General features: G+C 39.9%; 1 protein-coding gene across 2 annotated transcripts in view; it reads right to left on the bottom strand.

The window, feature by feature from the left end:
- mettl25 (methyltransferase like 25) overlaps positions 1-21588 on the bottom strand; it is an 80191-nt gene that overhangs the window by 23338 nt on the left and 35265 nt on the right. The window contains exons 5-8 of one of the 2 annotated variants that reach the window (XM_048607633.1): positions 20199-20352; positions 8707-8801; positions 8557-8586; positions 715-812 (exon numbers count right to left, since the gene is read on the bottom strand). In XM_048607633.1, the coding sequence (XP_048463590.1) occupies positions 715-812; positions 8557-8586; positions 8707-8801; positions 20199-20352 (377 nt within the window). The remainder of the gene's footprint in view (positions 1-714; positions 813-8556; positions 8587-8706; positions 8802-20198; positions 20353-21588) is intronic. The other variant, XM_020526958.2, reaches the window with a different exon arrangement.

Genomic DNA, 21588 nt, shown 5'->3' with positions numbered 1-21588 from the left:
CACTCAGTAGCAGTAGTGTGTATTACCTACAGGATGCACTGTAGAAATTCATCAAAGAACCTTAGACAGCACCTTTCAAACCCAGCAGCACTTCCAACTAGAAGGACAAGTGCAGCAGACACATGGGTACGGCATCACCTGCGAGTTTCCCCTCCAAGTTGCTCACCATCCTGTCTTGGAAATATATCGCTGTCCCTTTACCGTCACTGAGTAAAAATCCTAAAATTTCCTCCCAAGGGGCATTTTGGATCAACCCACAACACATGAACTAAAGTGGATCAAGCAGACAACTCACTACCACCTTCTCAATGACAACTAGGGATGGACCATAAATGCTCGTCAGCCAGTGATGCCCATATCCCATGAGTGTATTTAAAAAAAATACTCTGCTGCCAAATTGTGAACACTTCTGAAGTATAGACTCCTGCATCGGGGACCTAAATTGAAACTTTCCAAACTTCTCTTACTAGGAATCTGTCACAGTTGGCACAAAGAGTTGTTTTGTCGTCTTATCATGTTAGGCTTAATTAACTGGATGTGAAACCGGAATATACAAGTCAATCCTACTAGCCAGTCCTCTGGTTCTGTTTTGAATAATCGTCTTCAGATGCTGCGAAATAAACGTACTATTCCCCATTAAGTCTTTGTCAGAAAACATTCATGACATGCTAATTGTAATATTCTTCAAATTTCATGCAAACTTCCAAAACATACTTCGTTCTTTGCAGTGCGGTATATGCCTTTCCATTTCCAAAGTGTTCTTTGATAATAACTTGCAGAACTGCACGATAAAATAAGGATTCGGAAGGAAGCTGCCAACAATAAAAGAACTAGTCACTGTCAATTCAGAACAAATCAACAAATGTAATTTAGCACATTCATAGCAAAGGGATTAAGTGTGTAATGGCTTTAATAATAACAATCCCCAGTGATCTTAACAGCTGGTAAGAGTATTGTAAAAATTCCATAATCACAGAAGTACCAGCTATTTACAATACAGAGTTTATTTATACTTTTAAATTTTTCATGCCAAAATCAATCCCGTTTTGAGTTTTCATTCTGGCCCTGTTTTGTGGTTTTTGCTGGAATCGCTTTGGGAATTCTGGGATATTCTGATTAAAAGATAAGCACCAGATGAATTCTGAAATTTGTCACACTAACAGAAATGATGGAAACAACAATAAATTCTACAATATGGTCTTCTGTAAAATGGGCAACAGGTCCTCTAAATAAGCAATAAAACTAGCAAATAATTATTCATCAGCAAATAAAATCTGAATCTCTCTGTACTTTTACAATAAAATATGTCACAAAACATTTCCTTTACTATTTGTAGTAAAAGTCATCTGTAAAGACTATGTCTTTTTATTTTTCTATATTTTTGATTGTGAACCGAAATGGGAAAAGAACTGTTTTAAAAAGACTGAAGAACCACTGCAGTTTTTAAAAGCAAGGGACATGGCACTGTAAGCACTGTTTATGCAGCTGTTTGTTCAAGTAGTTGAAATATAGTTTGCAGATGAGCCGGAACCGAGGCATATGTACATATGGAGATTCAGCCAACCGATTGGTCTGTGGACTAGGGACAAGTTATTGATAACCAAGGTCTTCTGCCTGCCAACAACTATGTGATCAGTTCTTAGGTAGCTGAACAGTTTGAGGCTAGGAACAGAATATTCAGAAGCCTTCACATCTCCACCGGTTCCGGAGCTCTCTCTGTTCTCTGCAGTAAAAGCCAATTTCAGTATGAAGAAAACCAGTTTATCTTTCCTTCAGCAATTGCTGTAAGTTGTCACTTTTAATTAATAAGTCACAGATCTTCTATTAGTATGCAACAGTCACTCTATGCCTCCTAAATTAGTGAAAGCATCCGGATAGGGAGCACAGAAAAGCATTGTTCTGACCAACACCTGAACTAGTTCAGCAAATCCTGTGAAAAGAGACAACACAACTGCTTTCCCAATTTTTCCTCCATCCATAACACTTGCATCTTTTTTTTCTATCTGTGCCTATTTGTGCAGCTGAGATGCTCGTAAGGGGATTAGAGATTTAACTAGTAGCGTTATAGGTTGACAGTTCACAATTGTTTGCCTATTGCTACAGTCTACTTACCCGTAAATAGTAATTCTTGTTATGCACAGAAATCTGGTCCATTCTTTCTGTCAACCTGGGCCTAACAGAAAACTTGCTAGAAAATTGGGAAATTCTGCATGCATTTTAAAATATTTAACTTTTGTGATCACTCAGGGAATGGCTAAGCTTGATTTCCAGTGCACTATCCCAGTGAGGCATAACATATCACAAATGATAGAAATATTTGTTTAATTTACTACTACATGAACGAATGAACTATAGTACAAAGCAGGGTAAGGGGAAGGTTTATATTAACTTCTTACGAATTCATTTATCAAAGGGACAAAGTGCCCAATTTAAAGGGATCTCATTTCTTTCTACGAAGAATTAATGTGGAACATACGGCAAATCACAATAGAAATTATATATGTTCTTGCTTGAGATAAGCTTCTTGAGATTTTGCACATGAACTACCTGGTGTTTTAAGAACTCTTAAGAAAAATTAGTATTCTTACACAGCTCAAAATTAAGAAGTAATAAAAGCAAAAAGTTTATCCAATAGTCTCAAATCACAGTTCAAGTTGAAAGTGTTTTAAATTACATCAAAAAACTTCCAACACTTTTACACAACTAAAGATAATTTTTCCTCCAATTTTTTAATTTGTGTTATGTTGGATTGCGGCTCCAGAATCACTTACAGTTCTGCAGTACCTCACAAAAGGTTATTCTTCACAATAGATAAAATTCAACAATTGGAGATGCCTTATCATCAAGCCATATCAATTATAGAATAAATCGTACATAAAACAACAACAAAAAATTTCATTTACTTTGCAGCTTTAAACAGAAAAATTATGAGGTGAGCTGATGTGAAAGTGATTACCTTTGAGGACAAAACAGTGTTTGAGTGAATATAGCATGAGGAAGACTAAGCAAATTGAAGTAAATGGAAATTGGGGAAAAAACTCTCCATTGATTGGAATCTTATCTAGTATAAAGGAAGATGGTTGTCATAGGTCAATCATCTCAGCTCCAGAATATCACTGCAAAAGTTCTTCATGGTCGTGTCTTAGACTCAACCAATTTCAGATTTCCTCCATAGTTATAACAAAAGTGGGGTAGTTGCTGACAACTGCACAGTGGTTAACACCTTTTGCAACTCCTCAGATACTGACACAGCCTGAGCCTGCAGAAAGACTGGACAAAATTCAGGCTTAGGCTAATAAGTGGCAAGTAGCATTGGTACGATGCAAGTGTCAAGCAATGACCATCCCAAACAATAGAAAATTTAATGGCATTAGCATGGCTGACTCACCCACTATCAACATGCTAAGAGTCACCATTGAAAAGCAAGTGAACTGGGCAGACAGAGGCTGCACATTCGTTGGCAAGTAACTCACCTCTTGCTCCCAATGCCTGTCCACCATAAGGCACAAGTCAGGAGTGTGATTGAATACTCTTCAATTGTCTGGATGGAAGAGCCTCCAACAACACTCAAGGAGATTAGAACTATCCAGGACAAAGTAACCTGCTTGACTGACACCCCATTCATTATCTTCAAAGTGGCAGTGACAATAGTGTGTACCATGTACAAGATACATTGCAGCAAAACACCCTGGCTCCTTTGACAACATCTCCCAAACCAATAACCTACATTCCCTCTAATTTTTCCTGCTGCTGCACGGACCTAAACGATCTGTAAACATCAAAGACCTCTGAAGTCTGAAATCAAGACACCATGCGGATTTGGAACTATATTGCTGTCTCTTTGCTGTTGCATGGTCAAAATGTTGGAGCTCTGATGATGAATACATCATTTGGAATGCAGCACTTTAAGAAGGCAGATCAGCATTACCTTCTCAAAAGAAATTATGGACTCGCAATAAACGTTGTTCTAGCTAGTAATGCTTGCACCCTATAAATGAATTTAAAAAACTCAGGGGGTAGAATCTTCCCGGCCCTGTACAACATGGGCCATTGCAAGAAGCTTGGTAAAATTACGAGATGTCCAGCCAGCAGCTTCTCAACATCAAGAGCAAAAAATTCCCATTTTCCAATCAAGGTTGGAACAGTGTGGATAGTTTGGATGGAGCAAATTTTGTCAGGTATGTCCAGGAAGGATTTCTGACTCAATATGTAGATAGGCCAACTAGAGGGGAGGCCATATTGGATTTAGTGCTTGGCAACGAACCAGGCCAGGTGTCAGATCTCTTGGTGGGAGAGCATTTTGGGGATAGTGATCACAATTCCCTGACCTTTACTATAGTCATGGAGAGGGATAGGAGCAGACGGTATGGGAAAGTATTTAGTTGGGGTGGGGGAATTACAATCCTATTAGGCAAGAACTGAGGAGCATAAATTGGGAACAGATGTTCTCAGGGAAATGCACAACAGAAATGTGGAGGTTGTTTCGGGAGCAAATAGGTTTGTTCCACCGAGGCAAGGAAGGGATGGTAAGGTGAAGGAACTTTAGATGACAAGACATGTGGAACATCTAGTCAAGAGGAAGAAGGAAGCTTACTTAAGGTTGAGGAAGCAAGGATCAGACAGAGCTCTAGAGGGCTACAAGGTAGCCAGGAAGAAACTGAAGAATGGACTTAGGAGAGCTAGAAGAGGGTACGAAAAAGCCTTGGCAGGTAGGATTGAGGAAAACCCCAAGGCGTTCCATACTTTTGTGAGGAACAAGAGGATGGCCAGAGTGAGGGTAGGGCTGATCAGGGATAGTGAAGGGAACTTGTGCGCAGAGTCGGAGGAGGTAAGAGAGGTCCTTAATGAATACTTTGCTTCAGTATTCACCAGTGAGAGGGGCCTTGACGTTTGTGAGGGCAGCATGAAACAGGCTGATATGCTCAAACAGGTTGATTCTAAGAAGGAGGATGTGCTAGAAATTTTGAAAAACATGAGGACAGATAAGTCGCCTGGGCCAGGCTGGATATACCCAAGTTTACTACGGGAAGCGAGGGAAGAGATTGCTGTGCCTTTGGCGATGATCTTTGCGTCCTCACTGTCTACTGGAGTAGTACCAGATGATTGGAGGTTGGAAATTGTTATTCTCTTGTTCAAGAAAGGGAATAGGGATAATCCTGGGAATTACAGACCAGTCAGTCTTACTTCTGTGGTGGGCAAATTATTGGAAAGGATTCTGAGAGATAGTATTTATGATTATTTGGAAAAACACAGTTTGATTAGAAATAGTCAGCATGGCTCTGAGGGGCAGGTCATGCCTCACAAGCCTTATTGAATTCTTTGAGGATGTGACAAAACACATTCATGAAGGTTAAGCAGTGGTTGTGGTGTATATGGATTTTAGCAAGGCATTTGATAAGGTTCCCCATGGTAGGCTCATTCAGAAAGTAAGGAGGCATGGGATTCAAGCATATTTGGCTGTCTGGATACAAAATTGACTGTCCAATAGAAGACAGAGGGTGATAGTAGATAGAAAATATTCAGTCTAGAGCTCGGTGACCAGTGGTGTTCCGCAGGGGTCTGTTCTGGGAACTCTGCTCTTTGTGATCTTTATAAATGACTTGGATGAGGAAGTGGAAGGGTGGATAAGTAAGTTTGCCGATGACACGCAGGTTGGTGGAGTTGTGGATAGTGCGGAGGGCTGTTGTATGTTGCAATGGGACATTGACAGGATGCAGAGCTGGGCAAAGAAATGGCAGATGGAATTCAACCCATAAAAGTGTGAAGTGATTCAATTTGGAAGGTCGAATTTGAATGCAGAATACAGGGTTAATGGTATGATTCTTGGCAGTGTGGAGGAACAGAGGGATCTTGGGGTCCATGTCCATAGATCCCTCAAAGTTGCTACCCAAGTTGATAGGGTTGTTAAGAAGGCGTATGGTGTGCTGGTTTTCATTGGCAGGGGAATTGAGTTTAAGAGCCGCGAGGTTATGCTGCAGCTCCATAAAATCGTGGTTAGACCACACTTGGAATATTGTGTTCAGTTCTGGTTGCCTCATTATAGAAAGGATGTGGAAGCTTTAGAGAGGGTGCAGAGGAGATTTACCAGGATGCTGCCTGGACTGGAAGGCAGGTCTTATGAGGAAAGGTTGAGGGAGCTAGGGCTTTTCTCATTGGAGCGAAGAAGGGCAAGAGGTGACTTGATAAGGGTGTAAAAGATGATGAGACGCATAGATAGAGTGGGTAGCCAAAGACTTTTTCCCATGGCGGAAACGATTATTACGAGGGGGCATAATTTTAAGGTGACTGAAGGAAGGTATAGGGGAGATGTCAGAGGTAGGTTCTTTACAGAGAGTGGTGGGTGGACAGAATGCGCTGCCGGTGGTGGTAGTGGAGTCAGATACATTAGGGACATTTAAGCAACTCTTAGATAGGTACATGGATGATAGTAAAATGTAGGGTATGCAGGGTAGTTTGATCTTCGAGTAGGATAATAGGTCAGCATAACATCATAGACCAAAGGGCCTGTACTCTGCTGTACTGTGCTATGTTCTATGTTCAGCAAAACAAAATTGGCCCAAGTGAACAGCAAGAGACCTACTGCATGCATTAACATCCCATTGTCACTTCATCTCATATGATTAACATGCAGTGTCCCATTCCCTCACTTATCAGACAGAAAATTGAAGGTAACAATTCCTGATATATAAGCCGAGGTGGTTACATGGCAACTCCAGCTTGCTGCTTGCTCATCCAGACCTCCATCTGGGAACCAACATCTTGAGGGCACATTCCATGGACAGCAACTGCATGCACCCCGTGTTATGGGCACTGTCATCCGACAAGTACCAGCTTGTTCACATCATCATGGCACATATCCAATCCACTTACAGTATGGTTCGGCACTTAAATATTGTACTGGCAGTTTTCTTGGAATTCTCCTGCCAAGACTCTCTATACTCAAGCTGGGCATTTCGCTGGATCATGGAGACACCTAGATGACAACCTTGAACCAGGCTGGCTGGGTCTAGCATTGTGACCATCTCTGTCAGTCCTCTGAGGAAGTGGACAACGCTCCTCTGCACCATCCCATTCTCCACAAAGCACTATTTAGTGTGCAGGTCAGCACTGGATTGCCAGTATTTAACTGGGTTTCCTATCTTTATTCACTCACGAGACATGGGCATCACTGGCTATACCAGTATTTATTGCCCTTGAGAAAATGGTGGTTAGCTGCACAACAATCTTTTAAATATGGCACTAGCACAAGCAATCGTGGGAGGTCCTTCAGTGGTGAGGACTTCTGCCAGCAAGTGAGAGAATGGGTCAAGGCGCAGAGTCAATGAAGTGAGTTTCAGACAATTATATGAGAAAACCAGCTCGGCCTAGTGGAGAGAAACAATCAATGAAACATGCCAAAAATGACACAGCCACTTCCTAGTAAGATTCAGCCCATGGTAATTCAAATGAACACAATCGTGCATTGATTAGATGAGCTTGGTCAAACAGCTAGTTTAAAGGAGGATGTTAATGAAGAAAGTCACAGGGAGAAGCTGAGATATTCTGGGAGGAAATTTCACAGTATCAATTCTAGAGGACTCAATTGTGCTCCCAGTGGTAGGGCAAAGTAAGTGGCCATTAGATAGAAGGCCACAGTCAGAAGTAAACAGAGTTTTTGGAGAGTTGTAGGAATGGAGCAGATTACAAAGATTGGGAGGGGTGAGGTCATGAAGGAAGGTATATTGAAGGTATTAATTTCTTGATATCATCTTAAGGCATTAGGAGACCGGAGGTGAAATCTTGTTGAGGCATCGGGAGTCTCATCTGACAGCAGAGTTGGTAAGAGTTCCTCACTGCATTGTTTCAGGACAGCCATCGAACTACAAGCCAATTAGGCAGTGGTGATGCCAGTGGCGGGCCTTCCCATGGAATTAAGACTCCAAAAGCAGAAGTCTCCCCAACTGCGACAGGGAACTGGCCTATCTGCAGGTAGATTAATACCAGCAGCTGCAGCATGAGGCCCCTAAGTGGTCAGTAATTGGCAGGAGATGTGGATAATAATCAGGAGCAAGATTGCCAGCTAACTACACTTCCTCTTTCCTGTTACAGCCCCAGAGTTCAACTGGGTTCAAGTAACTAAGCACAGATTTAATCTGGGACTTTCTTGTCTTATTGTTCAATATCACATTGTGTAATATCAGCCCTCAGATATGATGATAAATTGTGAACCCACATATTTCATCTATTAGTCCACTCCAATGGTTTTCGTTACAAGTAACATGCTTGGTTCCAAGTACTGTACACATATCACATGACAAGGATTTCAGTCTTTGGTCAATATGCAAAAGGAAAGAAACTTTGCAACCATTGGTTTCATTAGAAATGTTTGTTTTGAGTACTGGTAGATTATTCTCATGTCTCAGACATTCTATGCTGCTATCAGCATTCAAATTTACATACATAATTTGACTAGAAAAAGCAATTAATGCTCCATCAAACATGATTACAGTGAAGTTTAGAATAAAATGACCATACTCATTTGTTGTCAAAGATGAAATATAAATGGATAAAACTTACCCCCTGACCAAATGTCACTCTTTCCAATGGCTACAAAGTAAAATGAAGACAACATTTTTAAGCTCTCTATTGGACGACTCTGCAAGCCTATAATTTACTAAAATTGATGCATCACGTGCAGTAAATGGCAAGATTGATGTGAAAAAGTACCAGACAAGCAGACATTCTAGCATTCCGTCCACAACGCCAGATACTGCTTCTCAAGTACTGGCTCATAGGAAATCCCCACAGTCCATGACAGCATTCTGCAGAGAAAGAAGAACGTAAAACTCATTATTCTTCCTTTTGATGTATTCATGTTCTGAAGTAGTTCTAAAATATTATTTTGGACACGTAATGGCTAACATATCAGTTAATACAGAAAAATAAATCAAGAAAATGAGTACTGAAGACAATGCAATAATTCAAAATAAACATGAGCTGTGCTGCAGCACCATATGGTCTGCCAAGTTGTTATTTAGGGCTTCTTCTTTCTTAACTAACATTGTACTTGGCATTATAATAATCTTCTACAGGACCATACATATTTTTAAATTTTAACATTCTGAGGAAGGGTCACAGGATCCAAAACATTAACTCTAATTTTTCTTCACAGATGCTGTCAGACCTGCTGAGCTTTTCCAGCAACTTCTGAAGTCTAGCCATAGAAGAACACACATTATGGTCCAAAAGGAAATGCTCAAAACGCCCTTCCTTGCAGCCTCTTTCACAGTCAACTAATTTAGTGCCAATCTCTGTGAATTGTAGGAGATTTTATGATATGCACTGATAAATGGATTTCGTGTGTAGCAAGTTTGTTTCAGTACACTCCTTGCAGCCAGTAGAAATATGCGACATCTATTCTATCAGCAGAGGTGAGATCTTAACCTGGGGTCTGAGATATTAGGACACATTACTCTGCAGTAACATGTTTTTCTTGAACTATATATTACAAAATCATACCTTTCTTATGCTGCAGTACAATACAGTAGCACAATAATAATGGACTGATATGACTGCTGGGTTAAATCTGGCAAATGCAGAAACTTCACTGATCTTCATCTAACTTAAATGCCAAATGTTGAACTGAAATTGAATAAGTTGATGGAAAAACAAAGATTGATGCAAAATCATTTGCTACAAGGGAGATTGAAACTGAAATGTCCTATAATTCTCCGTATTAAAAGGGAAGTATCTACACACCTACTAGTACCTTTCATGTGCTCCCTGATAACATATTGTATTACATACTTCAAACTACTGCCTGGGGTTTGAGATATGGCAAAATAAATAAAAGTATAATTTCTGGAGGTACTGAACTATTTAAATTGGGATTACCTAACATGCATTGCTAGATAATTACTGGGTTAAGTAATCTTAGCCAGACTAGCAATAAAGGCATTGCTGTTGGTCTGATTGCCCCAGGACGAGAAAGTGTAAATCTCTCAACAAAATGCAGTTTGTTAAAAACTGCAAACAAGTGAATAAAGGGCATGATCGGGATTGGACTTAGTGTTGATGTTTTCATCCAATAGCTCAGTGATATTTGCTTTCTTTGGGTGATGTACAGTTGAACTGCACACAAAGCACCTGTCAACACTTTGGGGAGAAATCTTATGAAGATAAGGCTACATCATGGAGATAAGACTTTTAAATCTGTACGCTTCCTCCTTTCCTCTTGGCTCTGTGTTTTTATATTTCTGCTTTCTTAAAAAACGTGTTTTTTGTATCTTAGATGGTCACTTTGGTTTCTGTATCTAGATGAGGTTTTTGTACCTAAGATGGTGCCAGTGAGTGATAACTTTGCACACTTTTCACTGTATTCCTGTACTTCTGTAATTGAGTACACATGACAATAAAACCTAATTCTAAGTCTAAATTTGGAAATAAACAAACTGTTCAATGGCCTTAAGTGAGAATACATACACTTGTTCCAAGGATGATTCAAACCAGTCGTCTTCAATTGTAAGATAGACTACTAGGTGATTCCTAAAAGACACTCCTAAGTATATACACAGTTTCCTTGCTTATAGTTAGGATCATGTGCCCTTTTAGTACAATACACTTCTCCAGTAATATCTGATAAAAATGGGAGTCAATTTTCTGTAACAATAGTTTTTCAATATAAAAGAAGCTGATCTTGGTAAGCTGAAGCAATAATACACGTAGCACAGACTGTAAACATTTTGATAAAACCAAATCCTTCAAAGGTAAGATATTACAGTCAGGTTATTGACTATTCTCAAGGCACCTTGTGGGAAATAAATGATGGTGGAAACCAATGAAACAACACAAAGACAGGAAGAAAGAAAATGGCTAAACTGTTGCCAGATAAATAGAATAAAAATGAATGCAAAAGAGAATCAACCAAGGATCAGACACAGCTGCAAGTGAGGTAGTAGTCCAAAACTCAGTACATCATTAAATCCAGTTACTGGCAGGGATTATGTTGGAATGAAAGCCAAATTCAAGCTATGGGGAGTAATATGAGAGGGTGGAAAAGCATGTATGCAGCTGAATCCACAAGACTGGAATCAAGTAGTTTTCTCTGCTCTTTAATTATAACAAAGAATTCTTTGGAGGTATCTGGAATAATTTGAAAATAGTGAGTTCTATGGTATAGTGCAGTATGGAAAGCAATCAGTGAATCCATAAGTGTGGGGTAATACTTAATTCTGCCAGTGCAATGTGATGCTTTGATGTAAATTTGTAGGTCCATCTTGAGACATTAAATGAAATGAGGTGGTTGTGATTACAGTCACAATGGATATGGTTGACAACATTAGAGTTTAATCTAAATGCTCATAAATAATGTGCATAAATCTCATGCTAAAGTAATATCACCACTGGTGAATCGTAAGTTTGGTACCAAACTTTAAGAAGGCTTTTGAGCTGACAGCAGTTACAATGAAAATAACACAAGGGAAAGATGAAGAAAGCCTCCTAAATCAGCCCTATATTATACTTTTCATGACTGCAATTAGTTGTCAGCATGCAATAAATCTGAATTGGGGCACTCTCTTTTCTCCCTATCACTCCAGATGAAGGAAAATACTACAGCAAGACTTTTTGATCATTACACTGTGAACTAAGGTTACAACTCTACACTGCTTGCATCAAAATAAAGTCTAAATCCTCATTTATCTAACTTCTGTTCAAGTGATTTAATTGCACACAATATAGTTGTCAGTTAGGCCTACTTGACAATAGTTACTGCACTTCAAAACAACTCATTGCATGAAAAGATAGTAAGAACTGCCGATGCTGGAGTCTAAGATAACACAGTGGGGAGCTGGAGGAACGCAGCAGGCCAGGCAGCATCAGAGGAGTGCAGTGGGAAAGAGATCCACTGAGGTCTTTCTGGAGGGAGGAGGGTAACTTCTTCAAGATAGGCATCCTTAGAAGAGGCTTCGCAGTGGGTTAAAACTCACTCAGAGATAGTTAGAACTGCCGATGCTGGAGCTGGAGGAACACCTACCTACACTCACTTTTACTAGCTTCATCCCCGCCTCCTTGACCTGTTTGTCTTCTCTCCCACGTATCCACTCCTCCCACTTCACTGACCAATCCCCACCACTACCTACCTGCTTTCACCCGCACCCCCATCTCTATTTATTTCAGAGACCCCTTCCCCTCCCCCATTTCTGAAGAAGGGTCCTGACCCGAAACATCAGCTTTCCTGCTCCTCTGATGCTGCCTGGCCTGCTGTGTTCCTCCAGCTCCACACTGTGTTATCTCATTGCATGAAAATTTCTTTCAATGTCGTCAGAGATGTTAAAAGGTGCTATAAATGTACAGTCTTTTTTTTAAACTTTCTCTCCATCCAGATATATAGCATATTGTCACTATTGTGATAATTGAATTTACCATCAGGTATCTTTATAACATCACTTGTCAATCTCACTGACATGATCAAACTGCCTCTGTGATATGAAACAATAATAGTCCACACCTGGTGGACTGCCAAAGAAATTGTATCTAGAAAAAAAGTCAACTATATCAGATTATTTAGTATGTATATCAATGCTATTTGTGAGCCATCATTGTGAGGAAATTGGCTACATATTTCCTACATTACAATAGTGACTACAAAAGTATTTCATTGGTTGTAAAACACCATGGTTACATCACATAAGACACTGTATATAAAAATGCAAGTTCCTTCCTTTCTTTATTAGGATATACGAATACTTAATCCTCAGAGCCAAAATAACAATGATGTCTTCCAACTATTTAGTGGAAACCAAATTAAAAGAAGGGATGACAAGAGGTGACATGGTAATACAGCATAGTGGAGGCCCAATATCCTGTGCTACAAGGCAGAGAAATGATTCCTGCTCTTCATTCTCAACACAGAGCTACGGACCTTCAACATGCCACTGCAGGAGATGTTGTGCAGTCACCTTTGAGTGGTCTTGCATATGTTTCATACTGACCGCTCAGTTACGGTGGCACAGTGGCTCAGTGGTTAGCACTGCTGCCTCACAGCGCCAGGGACCCGGGTTCGACTCCACCCTCAGGCGACTGTCTGTGTGGAGTTTACACATTCTCCCTGTGTCTGCGTGGGTTTCCTCCGGGTGCTCCGGTTTCCTCCCACAGTCCAAAAGATGTGCAAGTTAGGTGGATTGGCCATGCTAAATTGCCAATAGTGTTCAGGGATGTGTAGGTTAGGTGGGTTATAGAGGGATGGGTCTGGGTGGGATGCTCTGAGGTTCGGTGTGGACTTGTTGGGCCGAAGGGCCTGTTTCCACACTGTAGGGATTCTATGATTCTATTAAAAAAAGGAGCAGAAGCCTGGGAGCAATTGGAGATAGGTGGGCAATACTTGGAGTCATTGAGAAATTCAAGGATGAAAGTATTCATTTTTAGAAATTAATAGAGCCCTACTCCCAAACTGTCTTGCCGACAGTTTCAGTATCTCATCTGGGGAGTAAATAGCTTTTTAGAGCATCCTGTTATCTATGTTACAATTTTCCCCTCAATATTAAATCTCATTTCAGCATTTGAACAACAAATTTAAAATTGACATAAATATTAGTTTACCAGCAGGAACCTTCAAGTCACTTAAAATATACTTGTTTGTACCACTCATACACTAGATGTTTCCTTCTTCAAAACAGAGGCTGCAAATAAAACAAAAACTATCTTGTTTAATACACAAGGAGCTATGTTTCCATATCAGCTATGCACTAATCAACAACATAAGAGGACTATATGGGTGGTTTCAATTAAGTTATATGCTCAAGTATTCTGAACGTCATTTAATTGGATAATCACATTAGTGTTTCTTTCTCCTCGGGAATATTATTTCTTTAAAGGAGACCGATCACTCCACTGTGCCTTTGCTGTTCATTATACGGACTTTGTAATCTGTCATTCTACTAAAACAGACCAAGTTCTAGTTCAGGCATTTGTCAGGACTCTGCATTGGCTTGTGTTTTAACTTATGCTGTAAGCATGGGAGGTTTTAACATTTGTTTTTGACCAAAATTTTGCACCTCCTGCAAGTCAACTGGAACTTACATCAAACGTTCACTATGGGCTGTGAAATGACAGCCAAGACATGACACTCGGCATGACATCAATAGCAGCCAGTGTGCAGATGTATGCCTGGCCAAAACAAGCAAATAAGTCTTTATGAATGTATTTCAGAAGAAAATTAGAGCTGAAATTATAGCTGAAAAAAACGTCTGCAGCAGCAATAAAACATAAAAGGGATGAACAGATTAGAGAAAATAAACCACTTGTGATGTGGCCTCAATAAGTACAATTGCTGTTTACAAATTTTGAGCCTGCTTGGGTATCTCCCACTTAACATCCACACGATCAAAAGCTTGCTTTCTCAAAATGTGGAGTAATGTTAGGCAAAATTTTCCATTTTGGGACATGATCCGGGTCCTGACCCTGCATCATTTTGGTAACATGCACCCAAAGGTACTTTTTGGAGGACTGCCTGATTACTGCATGGAGAGTGTGATCACTATCTACTTTAAGGCGGCATTTGAGCTTTCAAAATTGAACGGCCAATAAGAACCACATTGAGGTGCCCTCCCAAAGCTTTTCACCAAAATGAAAAGAAGAAATTGCATTATCTGTTGAACCACTATTGTGGAGGGAGCCAGTAGACTAATCCGTATTCAGCTAAGTATTATAGTACAAGGTTTCTCCAAAGGAAACTGGAGAGTTAGAATCCCAATCTGTCACTACAAAGCCACCTCTTGGAAATTGCTGAGATGTCAGCACCATGGGGGTTTCACAGGCCAATTAGAAAATTCCACTTGACCTCTGATCAATGTTCTTAATTGAATGAACAAGCTGTTCTCTATTTATTGTCAGATAACCACTTCTGCACCTTAACTGACTTCCAGAAAATGGCCAAGCATTAACGTAGTTGCAGGGGATCGACATACTGACCAACATAGCCAACCTCTGGGACTTTCTGCCTATATGCCCGCAACTATGTCAACACCAAAATCCTGTCCATGACTGGAAAGAGTGGAGTTGAGGAGTAAAACCCAACATTATTCTTTTCTGTAATGACCTAGGTAAAATGTTCCTCTCATTCTTCCATATTCTGAACACAAGATAAACAGGCTGTTAAGTGGGAGATACCCAGGCAGGCTCAAAATTTGTAAACATCAGTTGGACTTATTGGAGCCACGTCACAAGTGGTTCATTTTCTCTAATCTGTTCATCCCTTTTGCTGACCGAAATGCTTGTTTATCCTCTCTGAGGAAGGGTCACTGGACCTGAAACGTGAAGTCTGATACTTTTCTTCACTGATGCTGCCTCACCTGCTGAACTTTTCCAGCAACTTCTGTTTTTGTACAAAATTATCTTCATGAATTGCCAAACCAACATTTTCTTTTGGACAATCCTATTACCAAAACAATCAAAGGTTTCTTCTGGAGTGTTGTTTTCTTTCTAAAGATTTATTGGCTAGATTTTACCTGTCCCTTGATCAACAGTCCTTCTTAAAATAACCTGTAAAATGTGACAATTGACCAATGAATCTCTCTGTAGTTGAGTTGCCAATTAAAGCAGCCAAATCTCATGGCCAACATTTTCAAAGTTCAGAATTGAGCTACAGTGCAGTGCCTATGGTATGAATACGCAATCCATTTTTTATAATACACTTCCATTTCCTGAAGGCACCTGGACAGGTACTTTGCCTAACTTTGGATGCAAATCCCCAATATGAGGTTGCCTTGCAAAAACTTAATAACATGAAAACAAACTTAAATTAAAATCACATCATTATATAAATTATGCTAGCTCTGATACACAGCTTAATTCTCAGATAATTTATTCAGAAAATCAAAAAGATGCTCTGAGGTTTATTTCATGGCTTTTCAGTTTTGAGCCTGTTAGCTGCAATTTGGACATTTTTCGGTAAATGTATTAATGAAAAGCTCCCATCATGGCTCAGTGGATAAATTCATCACAGTGTGTGGCATTCATCATATAACTTAAGAAACAGAATTTAGGTCCAATCGCTTATCTGTGTTGGTGTGCTAATCCCAATTGCGAAAATTCAGATGCACAGATTAGACTCAGCAATAGCTACTTTTCATTTTCTGATCGTGGTTTTATAAATCTTTGTCCCTTTACTCTGAGGCTGTAACCTCACATCCTCATATCTCCTACTAGTGGAAACATTTTCTCCACATCCACTTCATGCAGGCCTCTCAGTATTCTGTCATTTTCAGTCAGATCCCCCCCATCCTTCTAAACTCCATTGAGTACAGACCCAGTGTCCTCAACCACTCCTTATATGACAAGCCCTTCATCCCCTCGTCCGGACCCACTTCAAGGCATACACATCCTTCCTTAGATATGGAGCCTAAAAGCTGCTCACAATATTCCAAATGCAGTCTGACCAGAGCCATTTAAAACTTCACAGTACATCTGTGCTCCTGTACTCAAGTCCTTTTGAAATGAATGCTAACATTGCATTTGCCTTCCTAACTGCCAATGTGAACCTGCCCTTTAACCTTTAGAGAATCCTGAACTAGGAGTCCCAAGTCCTTTTATGCTTCAGATTTCCATCTTCCCCATACAGAAAATAATCTGTGCCTCTATTCTTAGTATCAAGTGCATAACTTCACACTTTCACATATTGTATTCCATCTGTCACTTCTTTGCCCACTCTCCTAGCCTGTTCAAGAGCCTGCCCACTTCCTCAACACTACCCATCCCTCCAACTGTCTTTATGGCATCTGCAAACTTAGCAACAATGCGCTCAGTTCCTTTGTCCAGTTCGTTAATGTATAACATGAATAGTTGTGGTCCTGACTCAAACCCTGGTGCAACTCCACAAATCACTGGCTGCAGTGACCTGTTTATCCTCACTATCTGCTTTCTGCCAGTCAGCTAATTCTCTATCCATGTCAGTATCTTGCCCCTAACACCAGGGGCTCCTGCATGGCACCTTGTCAAAGGTCTTCTGGAAATCCAAATATATCATTTCTGTTGGCTCACCTTTATCTAATTTGCTCTTTACCTCCTCAAAAAATTCGAACAGATTTATCAGGAATGACGTCCTCTTGACAAAGCTGTGTTGACTCAGCCCTATTTTACCTTGCACTTCTAAGTACTCTGCAATCTGATCATTAATAATGGACACTAACATCTTACCAGTGACTGAGGTTAGGCTAACCGGCCTAGTTTCCTGTTTTCTGCCTCCTTCCTTTCATAAACAGGGGTGTAACATTAGCCATGTCCAGTCCCTGGCACCTCCCTGACTCCAATGATTCTTGAAAGATCACCACCTATGCCTTTGCAATCTCCTCAGCTATCTCCTTCTTGACACTGGGGTGTTGTCCATCTGGTCTGGGTGATTTATCCACCTTCAGACATTTCAGCTTTCCCAGCATCTTCACCTTAGTGATGGCCACTACACTCCCCTCTGCCCCTTGACTCTTGAAGTTCTGGTATGCTGCTGGCGTCTTCCACCATGAAAACTAATACAAAGTACCCGTCACTCTATCCAAAGATAATGGCAAATAAAAGTTGATAGATAGGTGCAATCAATGACTCATAGTTCTGGTTACCTTGAAAACAATTTTTGTAAAATTCTTATATTTCACAAATTTACATTTCTATAGCATTCCTGGCATAAAAATGGTTCTTGGGAGCATTTTACAAGATGTAGGAATGAAAATGCAATTAAATAGGAGCGAACAAGGGAAAGAAATGCAAGTTAGAAAACAGCATAATTAAGGGAGGTTGGGACTGCATTGCAAAGACATACTAAGAAGAAGTTTTTTGTCTTGTACAAAACAGGATATTTTACAAGAATGCCAACTCAAGCAGAAAACTAACATTTATACTGTATGAAAGGAGAATGTCAATTGGTTGACAAGAAGATTCTGGTTAATAAAAGCATTGCCTTGGAGAATGCATGCATTCATGCTAATTGACAGTTAACAGCCAGGCTTTCTTTACACTTTAAACCAAACCAGTTTATTCTGATTGGTCAGGGTACTGCCATAAGAAATGAACCAGCGAATGGGTTGTCACCCATCTTGTTCAGTTGAAACAGGTGCAGTTCATGTACTTATCCTTTCTGTCTGCAAACTACATGGTCCTATGTGTTAATTTACACAGCTTCCAGAACTTTTAACTGTGAGCCTGACTCAAGTTGTCAGCATAATTCCTTGCACTTCAAAATTATCCAGCAAAAATTATCCATTCGCAGAATCACATCTAATGGTAGGCACTGCATTGCAGGATTTGCAAGCAGAGGCTGTTTGGCTGTGGATGGTACTTTGCTTGTTGTGAACAGCCAATGGGACTTGCATTCTATATATCTGGCATCATGCCAGCACTGACGGTCATATACCACATTAATCATTTGTATGATAGGCAAAACATCTTTCTGGTTTGAATGCAGTATCCTGTTTATGGTGGCCACTCGTGTTGCTACTGCATAGTAGCAATGTGAAACAACTAGCTTCACTTGTTGCACAAACATTTGAAAGACATTACCTCAGTTTAGTCTGGAAAGATAGAATAAAGAAGTAAACTGTTAGGAGGTTTCGGAATGGTATTTATAGTATATGATGGATGTGAAGGACAAGCAACGATGGAGTAACCAGGGTGTACACAGGGATGATGGCCGGAAGGTTGAGTTTACTGAGGCTGCGTAACCAAGTTTTATGGAGGCATACGAAAGCAAGAGTAAGAATTTTAAAACCATAACTGAAAGGTAAACTGAATGACCATCCCTGGTCCTTTTACATGTGAATAAGTAGCACAGGGAGCAACAGGTCTTTGTATGGATGTGCAAGTGTTTACCAAGAAGGTGACATGGCCTGCTGCCTTTCAGATAAGCTGCACGCTACTGAGAGTCATGGTCAGCAAGGCAAAATTGGAGAAGGCACGCAGCTTGATGAGAAAAGATAAGATTTTTGAAGTGGTGGATGACAAGACAAAAGTAATCAATATTTCAGAGAAAAAACAGTGAATCTTGGTGATGGTATGATATAGGATGCAAGTTCCAAAGACCACAAATCGTCCCAAACAGGATGTCTGGTCAGCTGTTCGCAATAAACTTGCAGTGCAGGGCGTAGCGTTTGATGTGATTCTGCAGATAGTCAGCATAATCTTGAATGTGTGAGGAATTACACTGGCAATCAGTTGGATGAGGAAGGAGGTGAGCTAAAGCAATAAACTGAGTATCAAAGATTTTTCATCTCCAAACTAAGCCTTGCATTGCAGCTGGGCATGTTAATTTGAGGTAATAGTTGCCATTAAGAGCCAAAGTGGTTGCGGTTGGTTTTATCAGCATGTGGGTAACTTAATTTATCCAAATATATCAAAAACATCCAGCTCTTCTTCTCCTTGCACTTTCCAAACCTCCCAGCTGTGTCTGTGATGTTATACTCATTGTCCAACATACAGAAATGGATGAACTGCTATGTCCTTTAGCTAAGTATTGAGAAACTAGCGTCACTGTCTTCAATCTCCACCTCAATCTCTACCCCCATTTCATTGATTTCTACTTCTATTTCTACTCTCCATTGAACCTTTCTCAGCCTGAATCAAACTAGTAGAACTTCAGCTTCCAATTTTACTCCATGTTGAGCACATAGCACCATTTTGTATCCATCATACTGGTCAACTACTTTCAAGTATGCATCAATGTCCATCATACTATATGTCTTATCCATTTGCTGTCTAATCCTCACCCACTCCTTTGTTCCAGTCAAACTCAACTCATGAATATGCATCTTACCAGACTCCAAACTCTGAAGTCCATACATATCAACTGAAACTTCTTAACTGTTTGTTGTCTTATGCAATCACCCTAACCATGTCATCACTTTGGCTCCTAGTCCAATGGCATCAATTTAAATTCCAGTGCTCAGATTTATATACTTCCATGGCCTTATACCTCAGCAAAAGGCAAATGTCTGTCACTTCCATTTTTCAAAAATTCTTAGAAGATGAATTTTGTTTTACAGAAACAGAAATTGCTGAAAAAGTTCAGAAGGTCTGGCAGCATCTGTGGAGAGAAATCAGAGTTAATATTTCTTGTCCAGTGACCCTTCCTCAGAACTGATTTACAGCATCCACAGTTCTTTTAATTTAAATTCATCTTTTAGTTTGCTAATACCACAAGTTTGTTATACCATTTAGTATACGAGATGTTTTATTACCTTTGTGGTCACCTGACAATTCAAACTCTTCTGAAAGAAGATGGTAGCAACAGCCCACACTGCAAACAACTTTGAGTTCCTGTTTAGTAACAAAAATGCGCAAGGTATCCGAGGCAAGATCACCACAAGTGTGCAGACCGACCAGCATTGAGTCCTGTAAAGTGAGCAGTTTCATTTACATGACAAATTGAACAAAATCAAAATGGCTTGGAGGAGGCTTCTAAATATTGATTCTTTGGTATATTAGATAAAGTAATATTTTTAATTTTTGCAAATCTCTTGTTTGCTACATGTGCTGTCCTTCCAGTATCTCATCTCACATGGTCAACTTCTAGAAAGTGCAATTTCCAGTAGGCAAATACTCTTATTTAAGATACAGTTAAGATTGTGAGATGGAAAGAGCATTGGATAAGTTACATGGTCCAAAACATTCCTTATTTGTACTTTTCATTGTACGCCTTTCTTGCAACTTTGCCTGATTTTCTTTCCTCCAGGTGAAGAAGAACATAATGGGCTGCTCATCCAGAAAGCTCCTGGGTGTGTACTACCAGCGCATAGTGTTTACCCTTTAGCAAACACAGTCTTTTGACAAGGTTTGACCTAGGTAGCAGCCACATTTTGCAATGCTGTGAGTGAAGATAATGTTATGTACTGTTTATTCTAACCTGGTAAAAATTCGATAACTAAAATTTGACTAAATTCTTCCTTTTTGTTTGCGCTATGAGCAATCTCAATTTTTATTAAATGAACTATTAAAATTAATTCAAAACTATTTAATATCACTTGTTTGGATGCTCTTTAAAGTTGTAAAAAAGTCAAGCGCCTGCCACCTTGTGGCAGTCACTAGAAGATGAATAAATAGCCCATTATGTGAGAATAGAAATACATATAACTAAGAAATTTACATTAAGTGTTTTAAAGACTTATAAAATTGTACACAACAACATGACTAGTTGGCAAATTGTGGAGCTCATTAATTTGAGAGATGACAGCAACAAGGAAAAAAATATTTTCTACAATTGTTACAGGGCATTCCTATATTGCATTTCCAAATTAAAGACAACAAACCTGGATGAAGGCCTTGTTCACTTTTCAAAACCCAACAATTCAACCCCAGACACCAAACCTTAGAAGACTATCTTCTAATTGTAGCTGTATGTATATTTTTGTGTTCCGCAGAATCCAACATAAAGATTCACTGATAATTTAATGCAAATGGAATTATGTTGGCTCAGGACAGTTCTATGCATGGCTATACATATACATGTACACATATTTGGTTAACATAATTCAACATTCATTGAATCACTGCAGGGCATTCTGCGGGGGGGGGGGGGGGGGGGGGGGGGGGGGGGGGCAAAAAGGGGAAGGACCTGGGCAAAATTGGGTA

The sequence above is a fragment of the Rhincodon typus genome, chromosome 18 (genome assembly GCF_021869965.1).
Source record: "Rhincodon typus isolate 14 chromosome 18, sRhiTyp1.1, whole genome shotgun sequence".
Lineage (NCBI taxonomy): Eukaryota > Metazoa > Chordata > Chondrichthyes > Orectolobiformes > Rhincodontidae > Rhincodon > Rhincodon typus.
This window is presented reverse-complemented; position numbering and strand designations above follow the sequence as displayed.